At 34.9% G+C, this 20,525-nt stretch overlaps 1 protein-coding gene across 2 annotated transcripts in view; it reads right to left on the bottom strand.

The window, feature by feature from the left end:
- The window catches only part of MAN2A1 (mannosidase alpha class 2A member 1), a 166,141-nt gene that overhangs the window by 65,508 nt on the left and 80,108 nt on the right, over nucleotides 1-20,525 (bottom strand). For both annotated transcript variants that reach the window (XM_028102691.2, XM_088023423.1), the window contains 4 exons: nucleotides 15,396-15,598; nucleotides 12,167-12,349; nucleotides 7,849-7,963; nucleotides 6,577-6,644 (listed from right to left, as the gene is read on the bottom strand). In XM_028102691.2, coding sequence (XP_027958492.1) covers nucleotides 6,577-6,644; nucleotides 7,849-7,963; nucleotides 12,167-12,349; nucleotides 15,396-15,598 — 569 coding nt within the window. The remainder of the gene's footprint in view (nucleotides 1-6,576; nucleotides 6,645-7,848; nucleotides 7,964-12,166; nucleotides 12,350-15,395; nucleotides 15,599-20,525) is intronic.

The raw sequence follows: 20,525 nt of genomic DNA, 5'->3' as shown, positions 1-20,525 counted from the left end.
TCAAAACCAGTAATGGGAATTAATTAAATAGACTATGCTATTTTTACCCAGATAGCCCTCTACTAGACTAGAACTCAGTTTTTTATTTTTAAGAGTCTCCAGGACTGTCAGTTAACAATTGCCCCATTAAAAGAAAAGTTCTAAAGTAACTTTAAAAGGAAAGGACATTTCAGGTGCTCTCATAATAACAGAACATGCAGAGGGTCCAGAGTGTCAAATCCTAGTCAAATCATGTATTCTATTATTACTTTAAATTCCCTTGGGATAATGTTAAAATGCAGCCCTTCATTATCAAGGACAGAAACCCTCAATCTCTGTGACTTTGTACATTTGTTTTTCTGCCAGCTAATGTGAAGACATTTCTGCACTAGTTTTCTAGTACATGACAAGATGTGAGCTCACACTGTTACGATCCATGAGCAATAAGCATAGTTCTTACACTACTTATCACAGTTATCACTGCTAACACTGTTCCAGCTCCCCCAAGAAAAACTACCATGTACAAAGTAAGCTGCATTGTGACGTTCACAGCCCTCTCAGGAGACGCCAGGTGCTCAGGTTAGAACCACTTCCGTTCAAGTAGCGGAATCTCAGCTCAGTTCTTGAGCTACAGATGACTCTACCAGGTCTATATTATAATAAATAACACTGCCAGAATCTGAATGGTGAGAATTCTATTTCCCTAGAAATTCCACTTCCAAACAATAACTGTACGGCTGTGAATTTGGTTACTTCACTTAAAACTTACATTTAAACAACTGGTAGGAAGATTAGATACAGTGTGACTTGGTATAAAAATACATTGATGATATGGTAACTGATGAAAAAATGATTTAAAGTCTTGAATTCCATTACACTAATAGATAATTACTGTGAGGAGAATGGTTTGTGATAACAACATTAAAAACACAAAATGCAGAATCAGGCAAATACTCTAAGTCAGCAACAACAGAAAGTCTTGTGTGTAAAAACTGATCTGATCAGTAATGTCCACAATAGCCAAAACATGGAAAGAGCCCCAATGTCCATTCACTGATGAATGAATAAAGAAGACATATATATATATATATATAGATATACATACACACACCGTGGAATATTACTCAGCCATCAAAAAGAATGAAATCTTGCCATTTGCAACAATGTGGATGGAACTAGAGTGTATTATGCTAAGTGAAATAAGTCAGTCAGAGAAAGACAAATACCATATGATTTCACTAATATCTAGAATCTATGAAACAAAACTGATGAACACAGGGGAAGGGAAGGAAAAATAAAATAAGATAAAAACAGAGAAGGAGGCAAGTCACAAGAGATGCTTAACTACTGGGAACAAACTGAGGGTTGCTGGAGGGGAGGTAAGTGGGGGGGATGGGGTAACTGTGTGATGGGCAGTAAAGAGGGCACTTGATGTGATGAGCCCTGGGTGTTACAGGCAACTGATGAATCACTAGATACTACCTCTGAAACTAATAATACACTGTATGTTAACTAACTTCAATTTAAATTAAAAAAACCTCATCTGATCAGGTAAACTCATTTAGATATTTGGGAGTATCTTTTGAACCCACCCATTCTAAAGTGTCTTCAAGAAAGCAATCTCCAGGGTGCCTGGGTGGCTCAGTTGGTTAAGCGACTGCCTTCGGCTCAGGTCATGATCCTGGAGTCCCAGGATCGAGTCCCACATCGGGCTCCCTGCTCAGCAGGGAGTCTGCTTCTCCCTCTGACCCTCTTCCCTCTCGTGCTATCTCTCATTCTCTCTCTCTCAAATAAATAAATAAATAAAATCTTTAAAAAAAATAAAAAATAAAAAAAAATAAAAAAAAAATAAAAAAAAAAGAAAGCAATCTCCACAAAGGTAATTCTGTAAGAATGCAATGATGCTGAGATGCAACCTAAAATTTTTCAGGTCCCATGGTATGAAACTCTAAAATCTCCAATGAGGAGTTGTCCAAATGTTGAGCAAATTCAAAGCTTTGAATTGTTACTTATTTTTGCTTGTAGTATTATTTAGTGTATTCAGAAGCCCTCTGGCATCCAAACTCCAAATACTGGATGAAAAAACTATTTGGGGAGAAGATATACCAGGATATCACATTTTCACATAGAATGTCTACGCATATCTGGTGTCTGAAGTTTAATATTCTCTTCAATCAGTAATTAATTGTATTTCAACAAGTCTTTATTCGATTCTTACTATGTTGACTGCAATTCCACAGGCATGGTGGGAGAACTAAATAAAAGAAATAGTTTCTACTGTCAAGGAGTTTACAATCTAGCAGAATTAACTTCAAATAATTATTATACTGGGAGAAATAAGAAAACACATCAATTCCCAGTTACATGATTGAATCATTCTGGACTTGATTTAGATGAAAATTTGGGGCCAGCATCATAATGGGATGGCACTTTGGCATTGTGGGAGGAGGTGGAATATTGTGCACATGGTTAAGTATGTGAATTGTAGTGGCCAGTGGATAAACTGTGATGGACCACCTCCAAAGATGACTGCCATCATTCCCTTCAAGTAACGGAGAATAATTCCCCCTTGAATCTTGGCTGACCCTAGTGACTTGCTTCACTAAGAATGTAGTGGAAAGGACCTTCCAGGAGTTCTGAGGCTAGGTCCTAGAAGCCTTGCCACTTCCACCCAGGCGTCTTTCTTGTGTTCCTCTATGGGTAGATTCCTGTGACAACTACATGCCATAAATTAGGGGCAGAGAGAAACTGAAGACAGAAGAGCAGGAAGTCATTGCAGTAGTTCAAGTAAAACATTTTAAAAAAATCATAATAGAAGCCTTAAAACCAGAAAGTAATAGAAAGACAGGAGACGAAGAATGTCAGAGGTGAGCAGAGGGGAAAATCCAAAAGACTCTCCAGCTGATGAAACTTGAAAGAACAAGAAAAGGTGGAAGTCAAAGTGGGTTCTAGAGGCTAGAAAACTTATGACTCGTTCAGGGTGTCCTAACTTCTAACTCTTAATTGTACCTGCTTTCCATATAAAGACTATTTTTCAGCACCTAGACAACCAAAAAGAGAATGATGCTGTTAATAAAGACTAGGATCCAAAAAGAAAGCACACATGGAGAAAACAAGAGGAAATTAAATTAGAGGTGCTGGGCAGCCATCCAGGAAGCACCATTACAACAAGCACATGACAATGGAGGTACTGAGTGCCTTTTCAGGAACTGAGTACTTTTATTTTTTTATTTTTTATTTTTTTCAGGAACTGAGTACTTTTAGTATCTGTTTGATACTCTAAAGTCACCCAAGCCCTGAAAACAAGGACTTCTTTTGTGTCTCCACATGGCTGGTGGTTTCATTTCAAGTTAATCCCTTCTTTTTTCTGGCCAAAAGAGATGTAAGATCCCTTACCAATAAACACCTTGCTAAACATTAAAAATACTTAATGGTAAATTTGTAATGGGTTTGAATAAATTGCTCTCAAACTAAGTTTTCTACTTGAAAAATTAAATTTTCAGATTTACAGAAGTTATCTCAATGCAATTTTAGTTGTATACTCTGTGGCATTTCAAATTATCCACATTAAAAAAAAAGTTCCTCCCCATGTTGTCAAAACACATTGAGTTGGCGGCCTGTGCTGCGTGGTATTTGCTTCCATCCTGCCTGAAGTACCAAACACTGAAAGAAGGCCGAAATCCCTGCCTGTCCCAGGAGTTTACCTTCCGTCCTCTGTGTCCCGCACACATCCCTAAATCCTGTGTTACAGTTTTTCTTACAACTGGTTTCCTTAGAGGAAAAGAAACACCTCGGTACATTCGAGGATTATTTAAGGCTAGAAAATTTATGACTTGTTCAGGGTGCCCTAACTTCTAACTCTCAATTGTACCTTCTTTCCACATAAAGACTATGAACGCATATACTATGGAGCTTACCTAACCTTGTGAACTCAATCAGGCTCACGGACATGTACTACATCTCCATGAGCAAACTAGGGACTCCTTTTTAAAGACTCCCAAACTAACTTATGTTAGGTTATAGCTATAACTAATGTTCCCAAACAGCATGATCAAATTCATTTACATGTATTATTGAAATTGTGTGAGTTAGGGGTGCCTGGGTGGCTCAGTCATTAAGCATCTGCCTTCGGCTCGGGTTGTGATCCCAGGGTCCTGGGATTGAGCCCCGCATCGGGCTCCCTGCTCAGCAGGAAAGCCTGCTTCTCCCTCTTCCACTCCCCCTGCTTGTGTTCCCTCTCTTGCTGTGTCTCTCTCTGTCAAATAAATAAAATCTTTAAAAAAAAATAGCTATGGAATTGTGTGTTAGATCAGTGTTTCTCAGACTTTTCACATAACTCCTTAAAGACTCTTTTTGGGCATTTTTTGCTAATCATCCCCCCATACAATTTTAATACAACACTTAAAAGCATATCTGTTATTGTACTATTGAGTACTATTTTTATGCTTTATATATTTAAAAAAATACTTTTTTTTCAAACTCCCTAAGAACCAATTTTTACTCTCCTAAGGAGGATGTCTCTCTCACTGAGAATGCATGTTTTATTTAGATTAATAAATTGTTGCTCAAACAAGAATTATTCTTAACTTCAAAATAATGCTAAGCCTTAGATCATTATATAGGGACTCATGAAGAACATGAGAAAGACTCAGGACCATACTCCTGAAACTTTCAACTTCAAGACTGAGAAGTGCAATGATTTCACTTTCAGTATCTGCTAAATAAAACTATGAAATTCTTCCATTTTAAAGGCCACTGTCATTCCGCCATTCTTCACTGATTTTACTGAGAGATCAGTAGCTCAGATTATTTGTGGCTAAAAACTAAAATATAGATTTTAAAACCAGAAGTATAAGTAGTTCTATTCACGAGGTCCTCAAGTACAAAATAGATAATAAAGATACAAATAAGAACTTGACAATCCTAAGTATGCCCAATTCACCTAACTACGGAAATAGTAGTAGCACTGACATTTGGTAGAAAAGAACTGTGAAGGAGTCATATTAAGATGAACAACACTATTTAAATACAAACTGTTTAAAAGGAAATATCAGAAAGCAATCATTTTACTAATAGTCTCAAAAATGCTATTTACATTGATGTATAGTTAAAACTCAATATTAAAGCCCCCAAATATATTTCTTCTTAGTTAATACACCTGGATCTCCTTTCTTCCTCCAGCATAAGTAGGGCTAAATCATCACTTACTCCTGGCTAAAGCAAGGACAAGAGGAAGAAGAAAAGCTACAGGGTTTGTAGCCCGTTAGGGCTCCATCCTACCCACCCTACCACGCATCCAGAGGAAGACCAATGGGGTGGGGAAGGGGCATAAATTACTTATAGCAAGAATAAGGCATTCTTATAGTCAGGAGAAACAAAGATCTTCCCCTACTAAAATAGAGAAAGGGGGATTATGCCTAATACCAGAGTTTATTAGGGGCACAATATTTAAGGAACAGCCATACAATCTCAACTACATCAAAATATTACTTATTTTAAGACAAAGAAAACATTTTGTAATGGGAGTATCATTACTCTCTCATGACCTGGCAACCTGAAAGCTGTTAAGCCTGCAACAGGACTTCAAAGTTGAGACTTAAACTGTCTTTTCCAGTTAATCCCTTCTTTTTCTGGCCAAGAGAAAGAAATGTAGGATTTCTTTACCATTACTTTAGTGATACTTTAGTGTTACTGAAAAATAACTGTCTTCTTGTTCTAAGGTATGAGCTGTATACATTTTAAGTCTCTACTTCCTGAAGAGATTTAGCCAACTAAGGTTTTATTCTCTGAGTAACAAAAATGTCAATTTTATTAGCAATTGTAAATTTTCTGTAATACTTTGATTCCATTTCTTTTAAAATAATTCTAATAAAGAATACCTAAAATCATGAATTATCCTTTACAATTATTCTTTTATCCTACAATTTGTACATACTAAATTTCTCAATTTAGATAGCAAAAAGTTGTATTATATAAGAATATAGTGTGTATCTGGGGATAGTGGGTACTGACCTAGTGATATTTGGTCATTTAGAACAGAAGACTTGGTTAAATAATTACCAATAAAAACACAAAACATTTCTTTATAAATCAGAGGCAGCCGCCAATTAATCACCCCATTTTCAGGCCAACTGAACACCCTTCCCATTGACATAAATCCACAATGTCAAAATGAGACAGTCTGGCCAGCACAATGACAGTTATCTAGTAAACAATTTATAGTAGGAACTTTTCATAATTAGGTTTCTTCCTTCATTTTAAAAATGGGATCAGGGATCAATGAAAAGGTAAGTAAACAAAGGGTTAAGAAAGAACATAATCATAAATCATATTTACCATCCATACCAAATACCTGTAAAAAAATATTGTTATAATTGTTCATTCACTAATTAATGCATCAAGCACTGTGTTCGCTATTAACATTGAACATGACAGTCATGGGAGAAAAATCCATTTCTTCAAAAAATTTTTTTAAATTAATAAATTTATTAAACAAAATACTGCCTCAAAGTATATCCTGGCTAGGGAAAAGAAACATGAAAAGCAAAAAAGTCAAGTCAGAACAGTAGCAAAGTGTATGAGAAATTATGTATTTACCTTGGCTCTGCACTCAGCATTATTACAGTTTTTTGTGGTAGAGAACCTTGTGAGTTTTGTTTCAAATCCTGTAAAAATAAACCAAAATTTTTTATTTTACTTTTAAAACTTAAGTTTCAAAACTAGCTATGTAATAGTACTTACAAAAATCCTAAAAAGGACACAATGGTGTCCTCCTTCTAGCTACATAAAGGTCCAGCAAAGTTCAAAATAAGTAATTCTTGTGTGTGTGCATTTTTATGGGTGTGTCTTTAGACTTCAGTACGGCGTGTGTTACACAGACTACTAGAGTCCAATTAGGAACCAAGTAAATCAAAGTTCTAAAGATCATTTTGCAAAAAGTTTCACTATTTTACTTTGTATCACAGGTTTCATATCCTTAAGCAATGTATGTCCATTTATTGGATTTTTTACTTTAACATGAAAATGTATAACCATAATTTGACTGCAAGCATCAGTAATGAAAATACTGAACTTATTATCTCTAATTCCAGATGTGTAAGTTCCAATTACATGTAAAATTTCAAAGCCTATGGCTCACAATAGACTCTAATGATAAAATGTTACAATTTTAAAACATCTGAGTTGCCAAATGGAATTCTAAAGAGGTTTACAATCCACCATTTTTTTCCACTGTTCTTCCTTGCTGCTGAAGAGTAAATTCTTCCTCTCAGAGTATGTTCTGTTTTATTGGCTCCCCTGATCCTAGCCATGATACAAGCCAAGGCAGGAATCATCCCATCTAACAGATAAATGAATGAGGGCTCACAGATGTTAAGCAACTTTTTCAGGCCCATGCAATCAGGTACAGAGGTGGGGCTAACAGCTAGTCTTCTAATTCCTCAACTGCTCCTCTGCTCTTACACACATCTGAGCACTGCCCACAGCGCTCCATGGGCTCATCCTGAAACCAGAAGACAATTCAGGGGCTTCTAATTAAAGCCAAGCAAAATAACTAATTACTACGTCCAGTTACCTTACAGTATCATCTTAATAGTGTTCTCAAAGCCGTATGTTCCACATAATGAAGTTCATTAGTTTTCACGCTTAGACTTAGTCAGAACAAAACATACACCATAAATCAAATACAGACACACTTACAGGAAAGAAGAACACATAGGCATTTCATATAAAATGATACAAATTCTTTCAAATCATGTACAAGGAAATCACTATTTTTCAAGGTTTCTTTTCACTCAGCTTCTCACCCCCTTTTCTGAACCAAGAACAAAAGAATCACACATTTTTATAATATAAAAGGTAGCAACTAACCATGTCTAGGAGGTTATCAAAAGAGTAAGAGTTGTATGAGTTTTTGTCCTTCAAAATAAGAAGTAGTGCAGAATATCCAATTATCTTCTTCAAATTCGTTAATGAATGAAAGAGTCTGTGAACCAAAAATTTTTACTGGTCTGAGAAGTAATTCAAACATCAGTATACAATATTTTCAGTTTCTTTAATAACGGGCAAACCACCATCATCCTGTATTCACAAAATGAAACCTATAATGAACCTGTAATGAACTGACTCTTCTTTGCCCAGAACTAAGTACTTAGGAAAAAAAGGTCAGTCAAAAGATTTCACTAATAAAGATTCATTTAAAATAGAAAACTTTCTGTATACACCTGAAACATGTAAGCTTAATCAAACTACCAATACTTTCTATGAATATCATGCCAAATACTAAGAATATTCAACATGATCACTCCAATAGCTTTAAGGCTTTGTTACCAAAAAAGTGATTTGGTCCTGTCCTTTAGAAAATTATTTAACAAATGTTGAAACAGCCAAAGAAAGCATGAGATTAACTGTCACTCTCAAGAACATTCATTCAGTATACATACTTCAAAAACTCAAATTCCTGAAAACTTCAAATAAATATTTTGTTGACTTTAGTTTCATGTTCTTGTTCAAAAAAAGAGAAAGTTTTCACAGGTCTGGATAATGAAATTGTCTTTCTCCTTGTTACTTTTCTTGGTCATTAAAATTGTTAATTGTAGGGCGCCAGGGTGGCTCAGTTGGTTAAGCGACTGCCTTCGGCTCAGATCATGATCCTGGAGTCCCGGGATCGAGTCCCACATCAGGCTCCCTGCTCAGCAGGGAGTCTGCTTTTCCCTTTGACCCTCTTCCCTCTCATGCTCTCTCTCTCAAATAAATAAATAAAATCTTTAAAAAAATAAAAATAAATAAAATTGTTAATTGTATTCAAATTGTATTTTTGTCTGAGGAACCAAAGAGATGCGTATGAATCAACCTACTCAAGATCATTCTGGAATACAATCTTGGTACAGTATCAACTATTGCTGAAGCACTACACCTGGGAAAAGAATTTGAAGTTTTTTCTGAAGTTCCATCTTGTTTCTTTAAAGCTTTATAGAACAGGTAACCCTAAGTAAAGTCATTGCAGAAATCTGCCAAGAAACTTGGCTAAACATGCTTTCAATCAGCCATTGAATCTATTATGTTTATAGGGTGATTATATTATTTTCCCCAATACAGGAAGCAATTTTGGACCTACATGTTAACATTTTGGTTGGCATGCAACAACAAAAAAATGTTTAAGAGAATTAAAAATAACTTCTTTTTGCAGAGCATTGAGATTACTTTCAAAGATGTAAGTGATCACAATCAGTAAGTTAATTAACTATGCAAATGTGTTATACATACATAGTATTAAAGTCTTATGCATGTGAGTTCAGGCCATCATCCAGCTAAGTTTCTTAGTCTATTCAAATGTTTTCCTAGGTGATAACAAGTGTTTTCACCAGACTAAAAGACAATATGAATGACTACAATTCAGTGATAGACACAAGCCCCTCAATTTATTTTTATCTACATGGCTATCTTTATTAGGCTGTCAGACCTGAAGAATAAAAGTCATGTTCTCCATCAGCTAAAACCTTATATGTATTACAGTGCACTGGAGCTTAAACCGAGGGAATGCCACACATCAATGTTTGTATCCTAAAGGCACATGCACAGTCTTCTAACGAGGTAAGCACTAAGTACTGGTACCATATTCCCCAAATGGTTTCTCAGGATGCATAAAGCCATTCTGTTTAAAGCAAAACAAGACTAAACACAGTAAATTAAGTTTGGGAAACACTGGGTAAAGCAAAATTTTAATGTTTCAACAATTCATCATTGTGGGATTTCCCAGAGCCTCTAATTTTCGAACATGCCCGTATTTTATTATCACTGAACCGGACCATTACTTAGAAATCAGTTTTCTACTCTTGTGTCATTACTACTGTTTCAGGCAGATACTATCATGTTTGTCAGTGAATAGTTTGATCTATACGTATGGGCCCTCATACTTACCCTTTGTTCATTTTTTTCTCCTTCCTATCTTAATTACAGCATAGAAATAGGCAGAATTCTAAATCTTTCTGTAACTGATCTCATTACCACTTCTTCTCTTGCAAATAGCCCCATTATCCACTTTTAGGCCGAACATCCATCACAAACACTGTCCCAGTCTAATTCATTTTTTCATGTCATGATTAGAATTAACCTTTAAATAGCCATGATGTATTCTTGCTCTCTGGGTGATAATTATATAAACATTCAATCTACTGTTGAGAGCAGTACTCTAAGTAAGAACCACCTTTAGATGGCAGAAGAGAAAGCTAGAAGGGTCTGGACCCCTGCTGGCATTGTAGAGCTGCTATACCTGAACTGGGGACCTGCAGACGTCTTCCACGTGGCATAAAAATAAGTAGGATAGGATTTATTCAGTTTCAAGTTGTTATTACTAGCAGCCAAATGCAATCCTTAACTCATACACTTGTTCACAGGGACACTTCTGCCAACATTTGAATAAACAGTCAACAGTCTAAGAACAAGAGAACACCCAACGCTAGCTGCCTCTTTGTTTATAACTCTCTAACTTGTGTTTTGAAATTTCCTACTTAAAATGTCTATGCTAATGACTTGATAATTGTGTATGACTTCTCAATGAAGTGTGAAGTGCTCACAAAGCAAATTTACAAATGTCAAGTATAATTTGAGAATTATTGTCTTTTTTCTCTAAGATGCAATTTTGTACAGTGATGTTTCTATAAGCTAAAAGTATAACCAAACATATGGAGGAACTAATGATAGCCCTTCTGGAAAGGTTATGAGACAGAAAATGTTCGGTTGCAAAAACTCAATGACCTGTACTCAAGTCTCTTTCAATATGGCTGCCAAAGAGAGAGCAAGTAGACAGTATAGGAGAATGATTTCTTCATTTCCTCTTAGGAACTCTTTTCTGAATATAAGCCTCACTTTTAAACTCAATAAACCAAGAAGACAGGAGCAGGTGAAAAGGAAAAAAATGGAGGATCTGACCTTATTTTAAAAAATGCCTTCTGTGGGAGAAAAATCAATTATCATTATCAGCCAATGAATGTTTTCCATTTTAAGCCCAGCTCAACCTCAACAGATGCCAAATACATTTGCCACAAGAAAACGGAGAAGATATTCAAGATGCTACCATGAATATATTTTCAAGGACTCAAGTCAACTAATGAAACCTCAAGAATTTGTTTTTCAAATATCTAGAAAGGCAGTCAAAATACTATAACTAAAATTTTAATTAACACTTATAATGATTAATGGTATCAGTTGTGGATCAATCTGTAATGTTGACTTTATATGTTGTATACACTTTTAACATATGGGAGGGAGCATTTATTAAAAAAAGAGATTCTCTTCTTAAATCTATATTATAAGAAAATCAGAGCATACTTTAACAATTTTAAAATATTATTGAAGTACACCATTATTGATAGGAAAAAAATCTGGAAGAAATAATAACTAAGCCATAATGAAACAATAGTCAAAACTCCTTCCCCTACATAGGAATCTCCTCTACAATGATCCTAATGGATGGTTACCCAAACTAGGGCATGATGATGGAAATCTCACTATCACAAAAGGTAAGCCTTTTGATTATTGGGAAGCACTATTTACAAAGTCTCCTGCTGTTCTGAGCTAAAGCCTGTACTCACTGTTTCCAAACTTGCAATGTGAAAATAACTTAGCTTTCCCTCCCTCACTCATCTCACAGACCTTCCAAGAGTTGAAGATGGCTTTGATATCAATACCCAGGCCAACCCTTCTCATCCCAATTCCTTATATCATCTATATATGACAAGGTTTCTAGGTTCTTCTACTTCCTGGCTATCCTCTAAGCTGAGAACAACTGGATATGAAATAGGATGAAATTAAACTGCTATACAGTCAAGTGTGGCTCTTTATCTCCTTGGATTATAGCTATGATTTATTTGATACCAAATTCCTGATCAACAAGGTAACCCCAACTACCACATTATACTTGGGAGAAAACAGAATCAGCTTTATAATAATGTTTTACTACTCCATTTGCAGAAATGCACTGCAATAAAAAGTTAGGACAGCTAGTACATTGTCAATAGGATTCTTGAAAAATGCTTTGAATATTGATGTTGTTTTTCTATAGCAATACTTATACGGATGTCATTATTGATATAGTCTGATGTATATTAACAACTTCATCAAAGATATAAGCCTGTGACCCAAAATTTAAAAAAATTGTTTTATAATCACTTTTTAATAATTATATTACCTGGTACCATAATCCACAACCACCCAATCTTTTGCAGTTCCTGTGATAGCATCATGATGTTGAAACAGTCCCAAATTTCTTCTGGCTTCTGTCAGTGCCATGTAATGGGATGATGAAAGAAATTTACTTATCTTGTATTTCTGAGCTTGTTTCAGGGCGAAATAGTAAAGAATTTCAGCAGCCCTAATTGTATAAAACAGTCATTAATTCTTATTTCAAAACAAACATTTACTATTTAAAATATGTGGTACTGATACAATTTTCAAATGCGTTTTTTTAAAAATCCACAATTTCAGCACAATTTATAAAAAAGATATTGATAATAAATATTCCTATAAAACCATCAAGGTATCCATCTAATATATCTAGATTATCAATCATCAGAGAACATCATGTCTAAATTGATATAAAGGGCCCTTGTTCTAGATGGTCCTGGAAAGAAGCCAGTACCCACTGGCAGCGAGATAGGTGTACTTATGTATATAACATGGTGGAAAAAAAAAAAAAAAAACAGCTCGACACAGCAGTAAAAAGTGGATAGTGGTTGCTGCCCTTTCTTCTCTCCAAGATCAGCCCAGACACATAAAAGGAACTTCATCACGAGAAAGCCATTCACTCTCACATAAGTACATTAAAGGAGAGATGGTGCGGAAATGGTCACATGAGTGGGAGACTAACAGTGAAGGAGAGGCAGAAAGCGATGGCCTGACAGCTCAGTGACAACAGCTAGTCTCCGCGCTGAATGAGAACATTCAGTAACTAGAGGGAAAGTAACGATATAAACTGAAAGGTGATAAAACATATGCTGTCACTTCTTGTTTATTTTAAAGAAAAAAATACTTTGGCTTAAGAGTAGTTTTTGAGCAAGAACATAGGGACTTATCATTTTCATGCTTTATTTTTTTCATCAGAGGATATGGTTCAAGACAGGTTTCGAAAAAAGTTCTTTAAAAAGAGATATGGCTTGATGAAGTAAAAAGTGTAAGAAGGTTCTTTATGCCAAACATATTAAGGAGGATGGAGAGAAAACCAAGGCAGCTTGAAAATGTATCACAATATAGGGAAAAAGGAGAAATTTAAAGTACTTAAAAAAAAAAGGAATTGCTTTAAATTTTGAAATAATTAAAGGATACTAAATAATCTCTGCCTTTAAAATCTAATCGTTCCAAAATTCATGGCAGGAGAAACACTAAATTTAAATAAAAGAAATTGTGTATATATGTTCATCCATATCCATAGCACATATTCCTGGCTTTGCAAAGAGTACATATACATATAGATATCCCAAAATGTAAAAATGGGATTTAAAAAATATTTTCTTCTTTATACTCTTCTATCCTATCCAAATGTTTTACAAATGAGCTGGGTGGCTCAGTCATTAAGCATCCGCCTTCAGCTCAGGTCATGATCCCAGGGTCCTGGGATCCAGCCCCGCATCGGGCTCCCTGCTCCGCGGGAAGCCTGCTTCTCCCTCTCCCACTCCACCTGCTTGTGTTCCCTCTCTCACTGTGTGTCTCGCTCTGTCAAATAAGTAAATAAAATCTTAAAAAAAAAAAGATGAAATATCTATAATCAGACAATAAACTTATTTTCAAATAAGTTGATTACATTTTGAAATTCATAATTATTATATGGTTTTCTGTTGTTTTATTTTAAAACAGAATTTTCAAAACATATTATTACTCACACTAAGTACTTCACCTTAAATATGTTCACTAAATTAAAATTGAATCAATATTTGTAACTCTTTGTCACTAAAAAATAGTTGACACTTTTAAAAAAATGCAGTAGTCCAAAAGAATCTCTACATTACTTAGTACTTTCTCTGTTTTTATCATAGGTAGTTTAGAATAACATAATAGAGAATTAATATTCTATTGGGCAAGAATATTCTATTGGGCATTCTTGCCCAATAGAATATTAATTCTCTATTATGTTATTCTAATGGTAATATAGAAATACCATTTTATTAGAAATACAGAAATATGTATCCATCTGGCACATTTGTGAATATCCCCAAAAACAGGCAAAGATCAGGCTTTTGAAATAATGGTGACAGCACAAAACAGTAAAAATAAAAAAAAACACACTACTATACCAAAGTACAACTCTGGGAGAAATTCATGATCTTTATAAAAAGGCTTTCCAAAATGTACTGTTTCTACCAGTACAGAGAAAAAGGTAGATATAACATGACTTTTTATTTTTAATACTGAGATTCATCATGAAAATTAATCATCATGAATTCATGATCTGAACTAAGTTGAAAGTGAACTCATCATGAAAATGAATTAACCTCCCAGGCTACACACACATAGAAAGAACCCCAGGAGCCCCCGGGGTGGTTCATCTTTACCAAAAAGCAACAAGACCCACAAAGATAGCTACTAGCCATGTGTGACTACGTTTAAATCAACTCAAATTAAAGGAAATTAAGAGTTCACTTCCTCAGCCACACTGGTCACATTTCAAGTGCTCAACAGTTACATGTGGCAAGTGGCCATACTGAACAGTGCAGAAAACAGAAACAAAAGACTTCTACCGCTGCAGAAAGTTCTGCTGGACAGTGACTGAAAGTTCTACTGGACAACGCTGGTTAAAGCGTTTTTGTTTTCTCCTGACTTTTCTGCCTTCTCCGTCACTATGCTTTTTCAGCCAATCACTCTGCTACCATCAGTTCTCATCTCTTTCAAGTTATGTTCTTCTAAGCAGAGAATCACACCTATAGAAATATGTTTCAAATAAATAAGAACTGAGGTGGAGCCTCTGATGTTCTCCCACATATAAAATACATTAGTTTTAGATTGTGTACTTTGAGGCCCACATTTTAGCCACAGACAAGCCCTACTTGTTTCTTGTGACCCTTGCTTGTTTCCAGCAATTTAGTCTGTCTGGCTACTGACGTGCAGACACACATAACAATGCCACTGGATGTTATCACGGTGTGCAAACAATACCAGTAGTTAATTAGAAACATACAAAACATAAGATACAGGAGAAAGTCTAATCACATAAACTGCTTTTCCTTTCAGAACAAAAGCCCATGTAATAATCTGATTATGCGCTGGAAACATAGCTCTGATTGCATTAGAATTTCACAATTACATTAAGCACATCCCAATACTGCATACATGTTGTATGTTATGCAAAACTCTATACTATGCTATGTGCTATGATCACATAAAAAAGGTGAATAATTAATGTAGCTTTCCAAATGTAAATTTTGTACCTTAAATGGGATTCCAATATCCTATCCATTCGTTTGTAAAAGGGTCTGGATGTAAAGTAGCCACTCCAGTAATGATCGTCTCGGTCAGCGTAAGTGAAAAAATCTCCACTTAGAACAGGGAACATGGATTGGCTATTCTTTCTAATGGTTACATCTTCTTTATCCAGTGCATCAAAATAATCTGATAAAGTCCCAAATTGTATCTAATAAGAAAAAAAGTGACACTTAAATTATTCATCTCTACCTTAAAATTACTTCTAGGACTGAAAGGAAAAGTTAATAGTAAATATTTAAGATGTGCTTTCCAGTTAAGATGAAATTCTAGCTCAGATTTTACAAAACTCAAAAGCAGGGGGAAAATATATAGTAGCTCTTTCACTTGCATCAGGTCTCAAATTAAACTAAAATAAAACTTACACACCTAAGGGGTTAGAAGAACTACTTAGATATACAAATCTGTGGATCTGAAAATGCCTTACCAATCTCCAGAATTTCAAAATGTGCAAGGGTCAGGGAATAGAATAATTCAGAGATGAATAAAAGATGGGAGGAAGCAGCAAAAATAAAACACATACAGTTTGGTTAACCATTAAGTATTTTCATATGTCATATGCACATACACTCCCCTTGCCTCCCCATCCCCCTTGCTTGAGCTCTCATAAGGGAGACTTTAAGAACAGCAGGTCATTAAAAAAATGGACTTTCTCTACCAGCAGGTAACATTGAATAGAAGTAAAACACAAAGAGTAACAAGAACTGCAAGGTTGACTGCTCAAACGAAAAGGTCTTTTGACTAATGATTTAAATTACCAGAACATAAATCCATTTTTTATGAGCCCAAGCTATTCCATAAATCAAAGGAAAAAAGAAGTATTATACCACACCATGTAAACAGGTATTAAAAGGCAGTGTTTTTAGAGATAAACAGAGAATTTAACAGGGAATGTATTTCTTTGAATATTAAGATGCTATTTTTGTTGTTTCCTACCACACACACAGACACACACACACAGATACTAAAAGCTACTTTGATTCTATGTGGCAGAAAAATAATTAAGAGTAGTTAAAAACAGGGGCACCTGGGTGGCTCAGTCATTAAGCATCTGCCTTCGGCTCAGGTCATGATCCCAGGGTCCTAGGTTCGAGCCCCGCTTGGCTGGAAGCCTGCTTCCCCCTCTCCCACTCCCCCTGCTTGTGTTCCCTCTCTAGCTGTGTCTCTGTCAAATAAATAAAATCTTTAAAAAAAAAAAAAAAAGTAGTTAAAAACAGTGAGCAGCACTCTAGAAGAGTGGTTAAGAACAGCACAGAACCTGGATCCAGAAAGCATTGGTTTGAATTCCATCTCTACCATTTACCTAACAATGTGGTTTTGAGCATATTTATATATTGTCTCTGTGTCTGTGTTACAGTTAATAGGGTTCTAAGTAAAATGCTTAGAAACACAACTGGGAAATAATGGTCTAAGTTTTAGCTATCATTTTTCTATTGCAAAAGCAAAATTTCAGCTGGAAACATGATATGTAAGACAAATAGAAGTTATCATCATGTACCTGTGACACAATAAATTTTATAACAGCAAAATAAATAATTATTTCTAAATCCTTATGTTTACATCACAGAAAAGCAATTTTCAACAATATTACCTAGTCTTATTTTGGCTTCACCAAATACAATGTATCTTGGGCAAATTAATATATTTGTGCCTCGGTTTCCTCATCTATAATGGGGATAATTATAGTACCTACCAGAAAATGTTCAGAGAATTAAATAGAATAAATAAGTTAACTAAAGTGAAGCACTTTAAAAAGTTAATAGCAGGGGTGCCTGGATGGCCCAGTTGGTTAAGCATCTGACTCGATTTCAGCTCACTCAGGTCATGATCCAGGGTCATAAGATTGAGCCCCACAACTAGCTCTGTGCTGGGCATGGAGCCTGCTTAAGATTCTCTCTCTCCCTTTCCCCATCCCCATCCCCCGCCCCAAAGTGCAAGCTCTCTCTCTCTCTAAAAGAAAAAGTTAATAGCAAATAGTAAGTACTTAAAAATTAAGTGTTATTTATCACTCACTTAACACATTCTAAGCAGCAGAATATAAGTGTGTATGTATAACCACGAGGGTCACAAATGCAAAGAAATACAGCATTAACTTCAGGCCCAATAGTCCAGATAAGCTCAGGGAAGTATACTGATAGAAGTACCAAAATATTCAACAATCTAAATTTCTGACTCACTTTCTCATCTATATAAAAAGGGATTTCTATGAGATAACAAAAATTCCCTTCAGTTTCAGATTTTAGGGAACTGTGGCATGCTACAGAGCTAATATTAACAATAAAGTATACCCTTTTAGAATATTGTAACTAATTTTTGGTATTAGCCAAGATGAAAATATTTCCTTCTTGGTAATTTCCCCAGGCAAAGTTTAAGTAAGCAGCCTGGTGTGCATTCTCACAAACTTACTTCAAATCTCAAAGGACTGATAAATAATCCTGTATCTACGCTAGAGTAGTTTCAAAAGAAATTATTTAAGAGTAAATTTTTCTACAGTCTTTTGGTAGCTCAAAGTACATATTCCAAATAACCAAAAAAAAAGTAAATGTTTTTTACTTCAAAAGACAACAAATTATATCTTTAACATAACCTTAAACATAATCAAACTCCTCTATCAGAGCAACATATGAGAAAAAATACATACATTGTTAAATAAGTGATGACCAATGGGAAACTAACTGGCTTGGTTGGTACAATGTCAATTTTTTAGCCATCTAAATTCAATTGCTTACTTGTGTTTTTCCTTTCATTAAAAGAAAATAATAAATTGAAGCTTCTGGCTTGGACAAAATAACTTCAAACATCCTATGGAGAACAGATATAACTAGATAAACCACAGAGAGAAAAAAAGCTTTTGTTTGAAGGATCTAAGGACAATCAAAGCAGCCAACACTTGAGTGACAAAAATTCCAGAAAGAAAGGAAATGCATGAAGGTTACTGGGTACAAGGTTAGAATGCAAAAGTCAACCGTATTTTTATACATGGAATATACCACATTCATGGATGGCCTAATATTTGTAAAGAAGTTAACTGTACTCAAACTGATCTATAGGTTCAATGCAATCCCAATCAAAATTCCAACTTTTTTTTGGTAGAAATTTAAAAATTGATCCTAAACCTATACAGAACTATAAAGAAAACCAATGCAATCTTGAGAAAGAAAACAAAATTAGAAGACTTAGGCTATCAGAAATTAAGATCCATTCTAAAACTACAGTAATTAAGACAGTCTGAGATTAAATAGACAAAATTGAATAGAGTCTATACAAGAGGCACACAAATAGTTTCACTCAAAATTAATGAAAAAGATGATGCTGTAGTAAAGTGGGCAAACTGGTCTTTTCAATAAAGGGTGGTAGATATCCATATGGGCAAAAATGCACCTTGATCCCTATCTTCATACAATTCACAAAAAAATCAATTCCAAACAGATTACAGACCTAAATATTGAAGGTAAAACAATAAAGCTTCTGGAGGACAGCTTCATAGGAAGCATATTTTCATGACTATGCGGTATAAACAAAAATTTCTTAAGCAGAACATGACATGGAAAGGAAAATACTGTTATATTAGATTTAATTAAAACTAAGAATTTCTGTTTATCAAAAGACAGCATTAAGAAAGAAATTAAAAAACAGGCTCACATAGTGGGAGACAATATTTGCATAACTTTTATCTGAAGAAAGACTCAAACCAAAATATATAAAAGAGTTATAAATGGTACAAAAAAACAGACAATCCAATTTAAGGAAAAGTCATCAAAAGATTTAAATAGTCACTTCACAAAAGAGGACACCTAAATGGCAATAAACTTATGAAAAGAGGTTCAACTCATTAACTATCAGGGAAATATAAAATAAAACCATCATATCGATCATAAAAAAATAAAAATGAAAAAAAATCCTAACAATAAAAAATCTGAGTAAGGAATACAGCAACCGAAATTGTCATACAATGCAACGACTAGTGCATCTATTTTGGGATACCATTTGGCAATATCTACTGAAGTTGAACATGTGCATACCCAATGACCAAAAATTTCTATCCCATTTTATACCCACATAAATTCACATACATATAAAAACATGCACAAAATATTCAAAATGGCTTTATTTGTAATAGACAAAAACTGGAAACAACCTAAATGTCTATTAATAATACAATGGACAAATCGTGACATATTTGTCAAATGAATACTAAAGATAATATACAGTATTAAAAATGAATATACTGTGGGGCACCTGGGTGGCTCAGTTGGTTAAGCATCCAACTCCTGATTTTGGTTCATCATGAGAATGAGCTTCACACTGGGCTCCGCACTCAGTACAGAGTCTGCTTGAGAGTCTCTCTCTCCTCTCCCTCTGCCCCTCCCCCTGCTCACACTCCCCCCCTCCAAAATAAATAAAATCTTCAAAAATATATATATATACTGCTACAGGCAACAACACAGATGAATCTCACAAACATAACGCGGAGCAAGGAAAGCCGGACACAAAATAACACATACTTAAGATTTCCTTCTTGTATCATTTCAAAAGAAAAAACACTAATCATGATGATAGAAGGGAAAATAAGGTTACTTTTTTAAGATTTGGCAATGATTTGAAGGACGTCTAAGGGACTCTTTTGGGATGCCATAATTGATCTGTCTTAGACTAGAGGGCAGTCACATGGGGGTTTCTAAACTTGAAAAATTCTCTGTACACTTAACTGTTTGTGCACGTCTCCTATGTGATACTTCAATTTTTAAAGTGACTTTACAAATTGCCCTCCTGGGCAAAGAAGGAAATAGGTAAAATACAAAAATCAGTACTTTAATTCTTTAGAATGAGTGGGAGATCCTTTTGTGGATCTCAAAACCATTCACTAGGAAGATGTACTTAGGGATAAAATACCCATCTACATATGCCATCCCCTAAGCAAATGTTCGTGTATCAGCTTCATCTTTGAGGAGACTACAGAGATGATTTAAACATAGCCCTAAAGTTCATAATTTGGTAGAAATTCAGTTGTAAGTATCTTGAATACACTTGGCATTTTATTTAAGTTTATTTAACTATTTGATATTATTTACATTTAC

Source organism: Eumetopias jubatus, unplaced genomic scaffold, assembly GCF_037043125.1.
Source record: "Eumetopias jubatus isolate StellerSeaLion01/CBP00866 unplaced genomic scaffold, mEumJub1_p1.0 scaffold_5, whole genome shotgun sequence".
NCBI classification, from domain to species: domain Eukaryota; kingdom Metazoa; phylum Chordata; class Mammalia; order Carnivora; family Otariidae; genus Eumetopias; species Eumetopias jubatus.
This window is presented reverse-complemented; position numbering and strand designations above follow the sequence as displayed.